The sequence below is a fragment of the Salvelinus sp. IW2-2015 genome, linkage group LG18, assembly GCF_002910315.2.
Source record: "Salvelinus sp. IW2-2015 linkage group LG18, ASM291031v2, whole genome shotgun sequence".
Taxonomy (NCBI): domain Eukaryota; kingdom Metazoa; phylum Chordata; class Actinopteri; order Salmoniformes; family Salmonidae; genus Salvelinus; species Salvelinus sp. IW2-2015.
This window is the reverse complement of record NC_036858.1, coordinates 56,210,448-56,224,548: the sequence shown is the minus strand read 5'-3', so window position 1 is coordinate 56,224,548 and position 14,101 is coordinate 56,210,448. Positions and strand designations below refer to the sequence as shown.

The 14,101-nt window shown below is 41.7% G+C and overlaps 1 protein-coding gene and 1 long non-coding RNA gene across 2 annotated transcripts; both read right to left on the bottom strand.

The window, feature by feature from the left end:
- Positions 1-1,128: 1,128 nt before the first annotated feature.
- On the bottom strand, positions 1,129-3,060 carry nog3 (noggin 3). The gene has a single exon (XM_024006794.3). The coding sequence runs from the start codon at positions 2,295-2,297 to the stop codon at positions 1,626-1,628; it is 672 nt and encodes a 223-aa protein (XP_023862562.1). The 5' UTR covers positions 2,298-3,060; the 3' UTR covers positions 1,129-1,625.
- Positions 3,061-9,405: 6,345 nt separating this feature from the next.
- Positions 9,406-10,401, bottom strand: LOC139029247 (uncharacterized). Its single transcript, XR_011481533.1, has 3 exons — positions 10,314-10,401; positions 10,129-10,212; positions 9,406-9,901 (listed from the first exon to the last, which is right to left on the bottom strand). It is a non-coding gene; the product is annotated as an uncharacterized lncRNA (long non-coding RNA).
- Between the last annotated feature and the right edge of the window lie 3,700 nt (positions 10,402-14,101).

The following is a 14,101-nucleotide window of genomic DNA, read 5'->3' as shown; positions in this document are numbered from 1 at the left end:
GATTGGTGTGCTGGTGTGCTGTGCCAAACTTAATGGTCTTTATGCAAAAAGTCTGTGGGTTGAAAGGGCAGATTATGGAAGAGAAGATCCCACATTCACTGAGAGTTATAGTCTCTTGATATTTCATTAAATTTGTATCAGCAGCAGAGGTCACAAGTCATGGTTTGAAAAAGATTGAGTGGGATTTCCCCATTGGGCATTCTCATTACACAAGCAGTTTTCTGGTAGAATTCCCACTTACTGAAAGTAGTCTAGATAGTTAATTCATTTTGTAGCAGTAGCAGAGGTCGCAGGTTTGAAAAAAAGACTGCTTTCAGTGAGAGTTAATTTCTCTTCTCTCAAAACTGTCACCGGGTGCGATGAGAATGGTCATTGGGACAAAGCTGTATGTCCTTTGTTTAAATGGAACACCATCCTACCGATGTCTAGGCTATTATATTGTAGCATGCCTCTGTCTACCAAGAGGTCTGGACCTTTCTGGAGGGTAGCCTAGTGGTTAAAAACATTGGGTCATTAACCGAAAGGTCGCTAGTTCGAATCCCTGAGCCAACTAGGTTAAACAAAACATTCTGTTGATGTGCCCTTGAGCAAGACACTTAACCCTAAATGCCCCTGTAAGTTGCTCTGGATAGGAGTGTCTGCTAAAATAAAATAAAAATGACCTTGCCATATAACTGCAGGATTGTTGGTTCAAGGCCTTTGGAGTTTAAGTTAAAACCAATGTCTTGCCATCTGCGGTTTGAGGAGAGCAACCAGGAAAAGGGCTGAGGAGAATAAGTCAAGTGAATCATCAGTGAACACAGAGAGCATCTACTGAGTGGAATAAGGGAATAAGGGAAGAGGACCAAGAGGTGCCAATATCATGTAGCTACAGGGCAGATGTTGAGTGCATAAAGGTGCCATGTAAGACATGTATACGTGTGTGGTCAGCAGCTGAATAATCAAACACAGTACACTTTCCCTAAACTTTTCCTCCACAGGTCTGCATGAGCTGTAAGGCCCATTTCTTCTTGTTTTGAAACAGTCCAAAAAAATTATCTGGCAAAACTGACTGCAAATTGAGGACAAAGGAGATGTAAATCAAAGATGGAACACATTTTTCTAACAAAACAAAACTCCGTCCAAAGACTCATTTGAGTGGTTTTATTTTAACTGGCAATGACTACATGAACAGAGAATAAATAGCCTGGTAGTTACTGTTATTTTACATGGTTTACCCACAATTGTCCCTTTATTTAGTATCACAAGCTGAATTTACATTTTGGCTAATTTTGACACAGAGGTCCATAAACCACTTATTTTCTTCCCAAAGAACGGAAAATATCTGTAGTCCTTCAATAACAGTATTTTAATGCTTCACAATGTGAAGTGCTCTTCTTCAGTATAAATATAAAGATACATCACATCCAAGATATGTTCAACAAATACAGTAGACGCTGGTTATATAATAATAATAATACTGACCTTTTTACAAAGTTTGTCATCATAAAATAAAATGGGACCACATATACATAAAATATACATTCTTGCACTTGACAGTGCATATAAAAATAATCATGTAACTATGATTTTTTATTAATCTTTTTAGAAATAATAACAATACAAAAAGATCATTTCAGTTTATTTCAGTTCGTGCATGAGCATTTGCACTCAGATATAATTGGGTACTGAATTGGTATCCAAGCGCATTTCAGACCTCCTTTTCTCTGCAGGCACCTCCATCGTAAGATCGTAAAATGGGCTGATTTGGCAGGTTTGCAAACCATCCCTTCAGGGACGGAACAAGAACGCTTATTGTAGCAGCTCCCCACCTTCACGTAGCGCGGCCAGAATCTGTTCCCGAGGTCGTTCCATGTATAAACAACTGGACAGAAGGCGTAAGACCACAGCCACAGTTGCAGCCTTCTTCTAAGTTTTTTACTGGGCTTGTGCTTCTTGCCGTGCTGGATCTCAAACTCCATGGCTTTGATCTCCTTGGGCATCGCGCCGGACGGCTTCTGACGTATCTCCGAGTCGCTCAGGTCCTCGTTGCCCGAGTACTTGTCCTCTGGCGGGGTAATGGACATGAAGTGTGGGTCGAAGTGACTACCCAGGGTGGATCTGAGTTCGGTCTCGTTCAGGTCCCGTTCTTTTGGATCCAGCACAGGGTCTGGGTCCTCTTTGAGCTCCACTATGGGGAGAGTGTCGCTGGGGATGGGACGGAGGAGGTAGTAGTGTTGGCACATGCCCTCCTCAATCCTTAACCCGAGGGACAGAACCAGCATGGACATGGCCAGAAAATAGTACGAGTTATCCATCTCTCTAGTAACAATAGTTCCAAGTTATATATAGAATATAAAAAGTCTAATCCTTAGAGGTTTGAAATTATCATCCGTTTTCCCCGAGGGAGAGAGATTGCGTGTGGATGAGTCACGATGCGCCCCGTAGTCCAGCGCACGTCGTCACGCACGCGCTCCACCCGGTGATCACGTCGTCACGCACGCGCTCCACCCGGTGATCTTGTTAAACTCCACTAAAAACTTGCTCTCAGAAAGTTTCGGCTGGCTGGAGCCTATTCACCATAGCAACCGGCAACTTCAGTCAGAGAGGAAAGTTGACGCGCTGAGCCAGTGGAGAGTTTCGCTGCGTAACTTGAGTCCATGACACGCGTCTAAATGGTTAGAATGAAGTCCTTCACTTTTTTAACAAGACGGCAAAACGCACTTTCAAAGCACTTTCAACGAAAAGGTTGAACCATACCCATTAGTGTCAGAAGCATGAGCCGACTTGGCTGCATTTCCCCTGGGCTTTCCCGTGCATAAAATGCGTCAGGTCCTGGTTTCTCTGTTTTCTCACTAGTCTCAGCGTTGGGTCCTGTTGGTTTCTGGGTGTCCGCATGTTGTCTGGGGCTAGGCGATGCACTGGCCGGTGCCGAACGCCAAACTGAGCCGCATCTGGCTCCGACGATATATCCACGCGCGCCGTGATGTAATCCTTCAGACTACACCTCCCTCTCTGTCAATTCAATTCAAGGGCTTTATGTCTCTCCCCTATCACTCTCTCCCTCTCTGTGGGTCTCTGTGCTAACCTAGAGGCTGGGGGCCAAAAAGACCCTACACCTCCCACTCCATCTCGCTCTCCCTCCCCCTTTTCCCGAGGGAGACGAGGCGTTTGGGGGGAGTCCGGCTCCCTACCACTAGTAAAACGCAGACATGACTAGCCCATATCTCTCTAACTTTATTTACACAAACTTTATTAATGCATGTTCATAATAAAAATAAATATGACATGCACCCAAACCTGGCGCATTAAATTCTAGTGCAATAACACATAATTTAAAAAATTGGCTGATTCGTCTCATAGATTAGAATAGGCCTACCAGCGGTGTCATAAATCAAGCGACAGTTCAAGTTCAACAGCAGAGGTGCCGAGAGCCTTCTCTTCTAGACAGACAAACTGCGAGTTTTTTTTTACGAGGGCGCCTGTCCTGAAGACGGCTGGTGCCAGAGCGGTGTTTATTTTATAACTCTCTCCAGTTAGATGCTCTCAACGTGTGTTTAGACTTATCCAGGACGGGGAGAGTGAGCAAAGTAGGCTACTCCATTTCATTACCAATATTATTTATCATTTTTATTGGACAAGGAAGCCTCTATAGATTTGTTCTTCTTCTGTTCAGGACAGAAAGTGGACAAAGTGTTTAATTGACAGAAACACGACTCAATTCATTAGGGTCAGGCGGGACTTTTAAGGAGGGAAAAGGTGACAAAGTATACCAGGCTGACATTGTAAAATCCTTTATAGGCTCAGTTAATTCCGGGGTCTAATAAATGAACGGTAGAAGCAGAGAAAAGTACTTAAACGGTCACAATTCAATTAGTCAGACGGACTTCCACGGAGCCATGCGCCAGGCCTGGCTCGCGCTGCCTTCTCTCGCCAAAGGCAAACCATTGGAATGTTTGTGCATGTAGTAAAGGTTGAATTATGGCCCAGATAAAAAACAACTCTTGTCTACGACGCTAATGCTGAAAAGTCCAGCGCCCAGATAAAGGGGCGTCTGTGCTCTCTCGGCTCAACCGCACGAGACATGGACAAATAAGTCCTAGAATGTCAGGAACTTGTTTTAGTTCCAACTGCGAGGGCTGCGGCGACCTGACCGCGGGAATTAATAGCGTTATTTCATAGTGACAACTTGCTGACACAATGTAGTACGCTACTAGACAGGCCCTGCCACACTCACCTAGTGTGGTGGCAGTGGATACATTTTATAGGCCTATACATTCTAGATTTATAATCAACATTTTCTAATCATTGATGTCTCAAACGAATGAATGCAAATGATGGGAATTCATTTGCAACTTTTTTTTCACCTTTTTATACTATTTGACTAAGCCACCAGCATACATATCAACTGAGTCACTTTCTACAGGAAGAACTAGAGAACCAATCTCCCAATGTTATTTTTTGTTGTAGCCCAACCCCCTCTCTTCCTCATTCACTTTTTAAATTGACCTTGGCCTAATTTTCTGGCCTAGTAGTGTGACAGTATGTGAAGGGAGGCAGGCGCCAGTGATAGCCTATCTCTCTGTACAAAGGAAGTTAAGGGCAAAACGGTGATTCTCAGATAAGGGTCTTTCCTGTCAGGCTGCATATGGACCCTGTCTATGCCACCATGACAAAGTGGCCAAGCGTCTCACGAAACCTACTGACCCCAAGGGGAAAATTGAAGTTTTATTCAGATTCATGACTGTATATTAGTGAGTGGCCTATGCTCCTAACACGGAACCCAAACCAGCTGCGTGAGTGCGCCATCGTGCATAAATGTATTTTGTCCCCCACACCAAACGCGATCACGACACGCAGATTAAAATATCAAAACAAACTCTGAACCAATTACATTAATTTGGGGACAGGTCGAAAAGCATTAAACATTTATGGCAATTTAGCTAGCTAGCTTGCACTTGCTAGCTAATTTGTCCTATTTAGCTAGCTTGCTGTTGCTAGCTAATTTGTCCTGGGATATAAACATTGAGTTGTTATTTTACCTGAAATGCACAAGGTCCTCTACTCCGACAATTAATCAACACATAAAACGGTCAACCGAATCGTTTCTAGTCATCTCTCCTCCTTCTAGGCTTTTTCTTATCTTGACTTTATATTGTGATTGGCAACTTTCATAAATTAGGTGCATTACCGCCACTGACCTCGTTCGTCTTCTTTCAGTCACCCACGTGGGTATAACCAATGAGGAAATGGCTCGTGGGTACCTGCTTCTATAAACCAATGAGGAGATGGGAGAGGCAGGACTTGCAGCACGATCTGCGTCACAAATAGAACTGACTTCTATTTTAGCCCTTGGCAACGCAGACGCTTGTTTTTTTCACCTTTATTTAACCAGGTAGGCAAGTTGAGAACAAGTTCTCATTTACAATTGCGACCTGGCCAAGATAAAGCAAAGCAGTTCGACACATACAACAACACAGAGTTACACATGGAGTAAAACAAACATACAGTCAATAATACAGTAGAAAAATAAGTCTATATACAATGTGAGCAAATGAGGTGAGATAACTTCTTATGGCTGCAGGGGCAGTATTGAGTAGCTTGGATGAAAGGTGCACAGAGGTGCCCAGAGTAAACGGCCTGCTCCTCAGTCATAGTTGCTAATATATGCATATTATTATTATTATAGTATTGGATAGAAAACACTCTGAAGTTTCTAAAACTGTTTGAATTATGTCTGTGAGTATAACAGAACTAATATGGCAGGCAAAAACCTGAGAAAATATCCAAACAGGAAGTGGACATTCTGAGGCTGGTGGATTTTCAACCAAGCTCCCATTGAAATCCCAGTGAGATATGGATGAGTTTTCACTTCCTACGGCTTCCACTAGATGTCAACAGTCTGTAGAACTTTGTCTGATGACTCTACTGTGAAGGGGGGCCGGATGAGAGGAGAATTAGTCACCACTGCCATGACCTGACCATGCTTTCACCATGCGCGTTCACATAAGAGGGAGCTCCGTTCCATCGCTCATCTGAAGTCAATGTAATTCTCCAGTTGGAGAATTGATTCAATACACCGTTTGACATGTTTCTACTGACTGTTACGGAACTTTTCGACATTTCATCACGTTTTAGTGAACGCGCTTTGTGACTTTGGAATTGTTTACCAAACGCGCTAACCAAAGTAGCTAATTGGACATAAATAACGGACATTATCGAACAAATCAAGCATTTATTGTGGACCTGGGATTCCTGGGAGTGCATTCTGATGAAGATCATCAAAGGTAAGGGAATATTTATCATGTCATTTCTGGTTTCTGATGACTCCAACATGGGGGCTAACTTGACTATAGTTCTGAGCGCCGTCTCAGGTTATTGCATGGTTTGCTTTTTCCGTAAAGTTTTTTTGAAATCTGACACAGCGGTTGCATTAAGGAGAGGTATATCTATAATTCCATGTGTATAACTTGTATTATCATCTACATTTATGATGAGTATTTCTGTTGAATAGATGTGGCTATGCACTATCACTGGATGTTTTTGGAACTAGTGAACGTAACACGCCAATGTAAACTCAGATTTTTTGATATAAATATGAACTTTATCAAACAAAACATACATGTATTGTGTAACATGAAGTCCTATGAGTGTCATCTGATGAAGATCATCAAAGGTTAGTGATACATTTTTTCTCTGTGAAGTTTACCACCACTCTAGACTACGGAGAATTTAACCACCTTGGATTATGTGACTGTTGGCAAGCTAACTAACATTAGCCAATTTATTAGCTGCTACTGTAGTACTGTAGCTAGCATAACATTTAAGTGAATAATATGGCGAGCTAGCCCACTCAAAGTTTCCTTATATTATTTGTAGCCTGTATGTGCTCATCAGTTAGCTCAGTTTCTTCTAAATGACAGACGAGATAGCTGTCCATTGAACGTTGGACGTCATGTTTAAGTCTACTTTTGTTATATTGATAATTCTCTTCCATTGGATTACATAAAACACTGAAAAATGCCGGCAAAGATGTTTAGCTCCATGTCAACGGACTCAAGATGTCTAACGTTACCTCGCTTATTTTGCCAGTGAGCCAGCCTTAACACAGTGGGACCTTATTCATTCATCCTGCACCATGAGAAGCATCAGGACTACTTTATATGAAGACTTAAATTTCGATCATATCCTTGAACTAAAATGATTGACAGTCACGTGCAAGCCTGACATCGACATCATGTGCAAAGGGCCTTTGGGTAACGTAGCACATATTCAATGATATCTCTTTTACTCACGTAGCCTGTTCATTTCTGATCTTTGATACTTTTTTTGGTTTATAAACTTACCATGGTATGCTACGTTAACGCTATGTGTATGGGCAATTGTGGTAGCTACTAGCAGCAGACCCTGTGTTGTGGATCATCTACAACTATTTTGGATTGTCCATACTGTAACATTAACATTAGTCAGGCTTCACTAACTAGCGTTACTGTTTTAGGTGAAGCTATATTTTGCTACTTTTCAAATGAATACTATGTGATTTTTCACATATCATCTTGCTAGAATGCCTTTTGTTGTGATATTTCACATAAAATCTTGCAAGATATGCCTTTTGTTTTGTTTTTGAGGAGTAATGGCCAAGAGAAGACAGGATACACTTAGTTTTGTTTAGCGTCGCTTAGGTTAGACTGCTCCTTTAATGAATCAGTCGTCCACCAGGCTACACTACGATTAGGGGGAGGTGGGAGAAGAAGCGTTGGGTGTCTCGGGTTAGGGAGACAAGGGAATGGGGTTCAGTGTGTGGCGAAATCCTGCACGGAGCCTTCACCGTGCGCTGCCACTTTAAGAGAGCATGAGCAGTAAGGAAGGAGGAGATAAAAGAGCTCGTTAAGCTCTATTGGGGAGGAGCTATTGATTGGCACGACAGTTTTTGTTGTGTGCTATGCTGCAGAGGTTTTTTGTTTGTCTTCAGCGTATGTGGTTGTACAGTGTTTGGATCAATCCTCGGTGTGATTGCTCGACGACGTGGTTGTTCTCATTTGGGACCACGATGGTTATGGATCAAATGGATAAGCAGCAACATTTGTTGCGAAGCGTTCAACTACAACCCAACATACCATCGGACAGTCAGACCGGATACCTGCAACCTCAAGACCACAGCTAAGCCCTCTCTTGTTCCCTTTCTCTCTTTCTCTTCACGCTATGTTCCAGTGCTTTACACTGCAACCGACTCTATTTCCTAAGTACATTGACGTTTCATTGGAGCTGGACTAGTGTGTATATGAACACCACACATTCATACCCTCTGCACTCCTTCCCAGGAAGAAAATACAAACTATTGCAAATCCTCTGTGTGATGACTGGGTTAATTTGTTATTGTATGAAGTTGCTGTTTATTTGCTCTGCCATTATTGNTTGCAAATCCTCTGTGTGATGACTGGGTTAATTTGTTATTGTATGAAGTTGCTGTTTATTTGCTCTGCCATTATTGTTATATGAGGTATGTTTGGTGGGGTTACCAAGAATTGTGGAAGGACTGTGATGTGATGTGTGATCTATAGGGTGTGTATTCTTTTTCTCTCCGCTGGCTATCTGGTCAACAGGCTACACTCTAGGCAGTCTCTTCTGTTGATGTGTGTGGGTCTGGTAGTGGTACTCTCGCTGTTCTACTATTCTTTTCTTTCGGCAGGGTTAATACCTGCCTGGCGCCCGAACAACCTCTTCTATACCTTTCTCTAATTAATACCGCTACAAGTGTTTTACTATTAGGATAGATTTATGTTTGTTTGTTCTAACAGATCTTTACATATTTTCCTCACTACAAAATATTCATGGGGTCCTTGTGGTTACTAAACATTTTAGATATGCCTTTATGATATAGCTTATTCCATGTTTACATATTTGGTTAAATTAAAACTGTAAAACTGAAATTTACTTTGTGGAATGTCCGTGGAGTTTGTAAACTATCCAAGCTTAAACAGGTTATTACTAGGCTAAAACAACTTCATTAATTCGCCTCCCGAGTGGCGCAGTGGTCTATTGCAGTGCTAGCTGTGCCACTAGAGATCCTGGTTAGAGTCCAGGCTCTGTTGCAGCCGGCCGCGACCGGGAGACCCATGGGGCGGCTCACAATTGGCCCAGCGTCGTCCGGGTTAGGGGAGGGTTTGGCCAGCCGGGATGTCCTTGTCCCATTGCGCTCTAGCGACTCCTGTGGCGGGCTGGGCGCATGCAAGCTGACACGGTTGCCAGGTGTACGGTGTTTCCTCCGACACATTGGTGTGGCTGGCTTCCGGGTTAAGTGGGCATTGTGTCAAGAAGCAGTGCGGCTTGGCTGGGTCGTGTTTTGGAGGACGCACGGCTCTCGACCTATGTCTCTCCCGAGTTCGTACGGGGGTTGCAGCGATGTGACAAGACTGTAACTACCCAGGGGCGAAAATCTGATATCAACCTTGGAGGGGACAATTACATGAAATTTTCTCAGGAGCAATTCCTGAGGGGGACACCAAAAGTAGTGCTGTAACACATATACTATGTTGTAATATGTTAAATGTATATTGAGGGACCATAATCACTACTACTGGATAATTGTTAGGTACAGTAGTTAACTGAAGGCTTGTCCCAACTTGTTTAAATCATTATAATACTACTAATAATAATAGTTATAGCAATGTTCCTTATCAGTGCAGTGTTCGTCTCTCTTGAAACGTTTGCAAGAGTTTGCGGTTCTATAAATTGTGGGTGTGGCTGATATYGTTTTGTGTCATCACTGAGGTAACTGGACGATGCTGTGCCACTGTCCCCTATACTGGTGCTGCWGGCAACAAGGGTGACACCTGGTCCTGCCGTGGCTGTGACACTGTCCTCTGAAGTCTCTCTCCTTGGCTCTTTCCCTTTCACCACCCTCACTGACTCAGTCTGTCTCCTAGAAAAGAAATAAGGTGTTTGCTGTACTCCTAACTACCGGTACCCAAAACTACACAATTAATCACAACAGCAATACCATTGCCTTAAACAAATCTTGGTTCAGTCACCAGTTTAAATTGAGAGTGGGGGTATTCATGGCATTTTCCAATTATGTCCCTATTTTACAAATCAAAAAAAATGGAGAACCTTTCATAATGTTGCCAAACAAAGACTRAACAAACTTACCTGAGACTCCCTGTCTCTGCCAGTCTGTCCCTGCATATCTGTCCCCAGCTCTGCTGTCTGTGTGCCATCTGTTGCCTGCTCTGCCTAATGACATCATTGTGAAATATTTCCATTAGCATTTCACTTCTTTCTTATGAACATTTTATCAACTGGTCTTTGAGATATTAGGCTACTAGAGTTCTTACTTTGCGTTTTGGTGTACTGAAAAATACTCTGATGTCCGTCTTTTTACTTTTTTCTGACATTTTTCTACCTGGCTGGCTGGCTGACCGGGTCTAAGCTGCACACACACATTTACACAACACATGCTGCAACGTTTTGAAATTTTAACATAGTTTGTTTCATATTGGCAGGCTTCCAAAAATAGCTGAATTTGCAAAGCTAGCGAGCACCAATTCCGTTTCTGTGGTGTTTGCTATAATCTTTGCTACCTGTTAAAGGTGAAAAAATAAAAAATTCACTAGCGACAATTTAGCTTTTGCAACGAGACCATTAAATATATTTAAGACAATGGTATAAGAGAGTGTAGTTCTGTTCAGTTTGGACTTCAGTTTATCGCTAACCTTATCACAGGGACTTTGAAGCACTACAGCTGCATGCTAACTTGGAATAAACTGACGATAGCAAATATTCCATCTTTGACGGACGCCACATAAATGGAATAGGTACTAGCTAGCTTGATAGTTAATGTTGCTTTAGTTTGCGCGCTAGCTCTGCAAATTCAGCTAGTGTGTGAACCCTGCAACATTAAAAAAATATATACATTGCTAAAGCGCGATTGACTGGATTACCTCACGTCAGTTACGTACATTGAGTGCCTTTCGGACAGTAGATACGAGCCCTCTATTACCTTGCCAGCTAAAGAACTGGCAGTGGATCAAACCATTGTGAGGCAAAGGGCGGGGGGTCGCAATCTTGGAAATTTTTAAACGCGCTATTAAGTGTCTATAATCAGCACAAGTGCTTTCATTGCGTATTATTAATATTATTGAAATTACATAGTTATGGTTACAGTGATATATTGGGGGGGACAAATCATATTTTCCCCAGGATGGGGGGGTCGTGTCCCCCCCGTCCCCCCTGGGATTTCCGCCTATGTAACTACCAATTGGATACCACGAAATTGGGGAGAAAAAGGGCTAAATAAAAAAAGACAACTTCATTCATCTATTGTGTTCCTACAAGAAACTCACTTGTTGAAGGATGAACTACTTAAAGTACGCAGGAGATGGCAAGGGCAAGTAATAGCATCTTCTCTCATTCTCGTGGTGTTATGGTTTTAATTCACAAATCTGTTCCGTTTCAAGTGGATAATACTATAACTGACACAGCTGGTAGATACATTTTGATACAGGGAACTCTTTTGAATGAGCATATTCATCTGGTTAATGTTTATGGTCCTAATGATGATGATAGCCTCCCTTCCTGGTAATGTCCTAATGGCAGGGGATTTTAATTGCACTCTTGATCCTCATTTAGATCGCTCCTCTGGTTTAGACACTTCCCAATCGTAGAGTATAAAGAAATTACAGCATTTCATTATGGACTTGAATCTATGTGAACCTTGGAGGACTCAGAACCCAAGTATCATGTTACTCGTCGACATTTAAATCAGATTCTTGGATAGACTACTTTTTAGTTTCTTGCTCATTGTAGCAGGAAGTGGATATGATAGTATTGTTCTAAGTGACAATTCCCCTGTGTCATTATTCTATAGGGATATAAAACGAGTAAAAGGATCCTCTAGATGGCATTTGCATCCGAGGTGGTTACAGAGCAAATACTTCTTACATTACGTTGGAGTGCATATCAATGTTTATTTTACATTGAACACTAACCAAACGTCAGTGAGTACCAGATGGGAGGCATTCAAAGCATATATTAGGTGGCAAATGATACGATTTACCAGTTTCAAATCAAATCAATTCAATCTGAAAATGAGAGAGATGGACAGCAAAATCAGAGAATTGTGGAGGGAAGCTTTTTTGGATAACTCAGTAAAAATAAATAAGGAATTATTTGTTCTAAAAGCTCAGTATGAAGAACGTTCCACCTCAAAGGCTGCAAACAGATTAATGAGGCTGAAACAGTCTTTCTATGATCAAGGTGAAAAACCTGGTAAATTGCTGGCCTGGCGGATTAAGAAGTTAAATTTAGACAGAGCCATTAATGCAATTCATAATTTACAAGGACAATAATCAATGGATCCTGTAGAAATAAACCAAACATTTGCTTCCTACTACAACACAGTTTACAACTCTGAATCTCCTGAGAACTTAACTAATCAGACATCATTTTTGGATGGTCTTGATTTTCCCTCTATTTCAGAAGACACAAAATTAGATCTGGAAAAGGAATGCTGTTGAAATATCTGATGCTATTTCCAATATGAAGGGAGGTAAAGCGGCAGGTCCAGATGGGCTCCAAATGGATGTTTTTAAGACATTTAAGGACAATCTTCTACGTTCACTTTTGGATATGTATGCTGAATCATTTCAGCAAGGTTGTTTCCCCCCCCCCCCTCTCGAAGGAGTGCTATAATGACTCTCATTCTGAAGCCTGATAAATCCCCCCAAAAATGTGAACGTTACTGACCGATTTCTCATCTGAACTCCTACTCAATTAGCCAGGACATTGGATAGAGTGCTCCCATATCTAATACACAAAGACCAAAATGGCTTCATGAAAAACCGACAAGGTTTTCACAATGTAAGGAGAGTATTAAACATAGTGCACATGTGTGAAGGGTCCCCTGATACTGCGATACTCTCACTTGATGCAGAGAAGGCATTTGATCAAGTTAAGTGGTCTTATTTATTTGAAGTGCTTAAGAGATTTGGGTTTGGGAACTGCTTCTGTAAATGGATAAGGATATTATATACTGACCCCACTACAGAAGTTGCCACTAACAACTTGATTTCACAACCTTTTAAGCTTTTTCGGGGCGCGAGACAAGGATGTCCGGCCAGTCCAGGACTCTTTCTTTTAGCAATAGAACCCTTTGCCATTGCAGTAAGGGCCCACCCGTCAATTAGTGGAATTAAAACATCGGATTTTGTACATCGAGTGGCCCTGTATGCCGATGATACCCTCTTATTCCTAACATATCTAAATAATTATATCTCTTCCTTCTCCAATTTAATTAATAACTTTGGTCAGTTTTCTGGGTTTAAAGTTAATAAAACCAAATCTTCTATCCTTTTCCTCAACAAGCAAGAGAAACTGACACTAGTTGTACATCATCCATTTGTGAATACAGAACAAGGTRTCACATATCTTGGTATTAAAATCACACCAGAAATTAGTTCCTTGAGTTCAACAAATTATGAACCCATGGTAACGAGTGTAACAGAATCCATCAACAGATGGACATCATTGCCTATATCTATTATTGGTTGAATAAATATAATTAAGATGAATATTCTGCCCAAATGTCTTTATCTATTTCAATCAATTCCTCTTTCTCCACCACCTTTATTTTCCCCAAAGAGCAGAAAGACATTATCAAATGTTATCTGGAGCAACAGAAAACCAAGGTTTAGACTTTCTCTTCTTTATTTGCGCTATGATAGAGAGGGGTTGCAACTTCCAAACCTACAAGACTACTGGGCTGCACAACTTAGGGCTGCAATATTTTAGAAACCATACTTACTGTACCCTGGATGCAGACTGAAATGCTGCCCACAAAAGGCTTAACTTTGCATAGATATTTGTACTGTGCTCCCTTTAAGAAACTAAAGAAGAAAACTACTAATCCCTTTGTTAAAAACAGCCTAATTGTATGGCACAAAGTACAGCAATATCTGGGCGAATCCCCCGTATTATCCAGTTTTACACCAATTTGGGGCAATGACAATTTCCCACCTGGTAAAAATGACTTGGGGTTTAAAGAATGGGCAAGAAAATGTATTGTTAAAGTAATGGACATATGTAACAGTATAACTTTAGTACGTCCCCTCGCCCCGACCTCGGG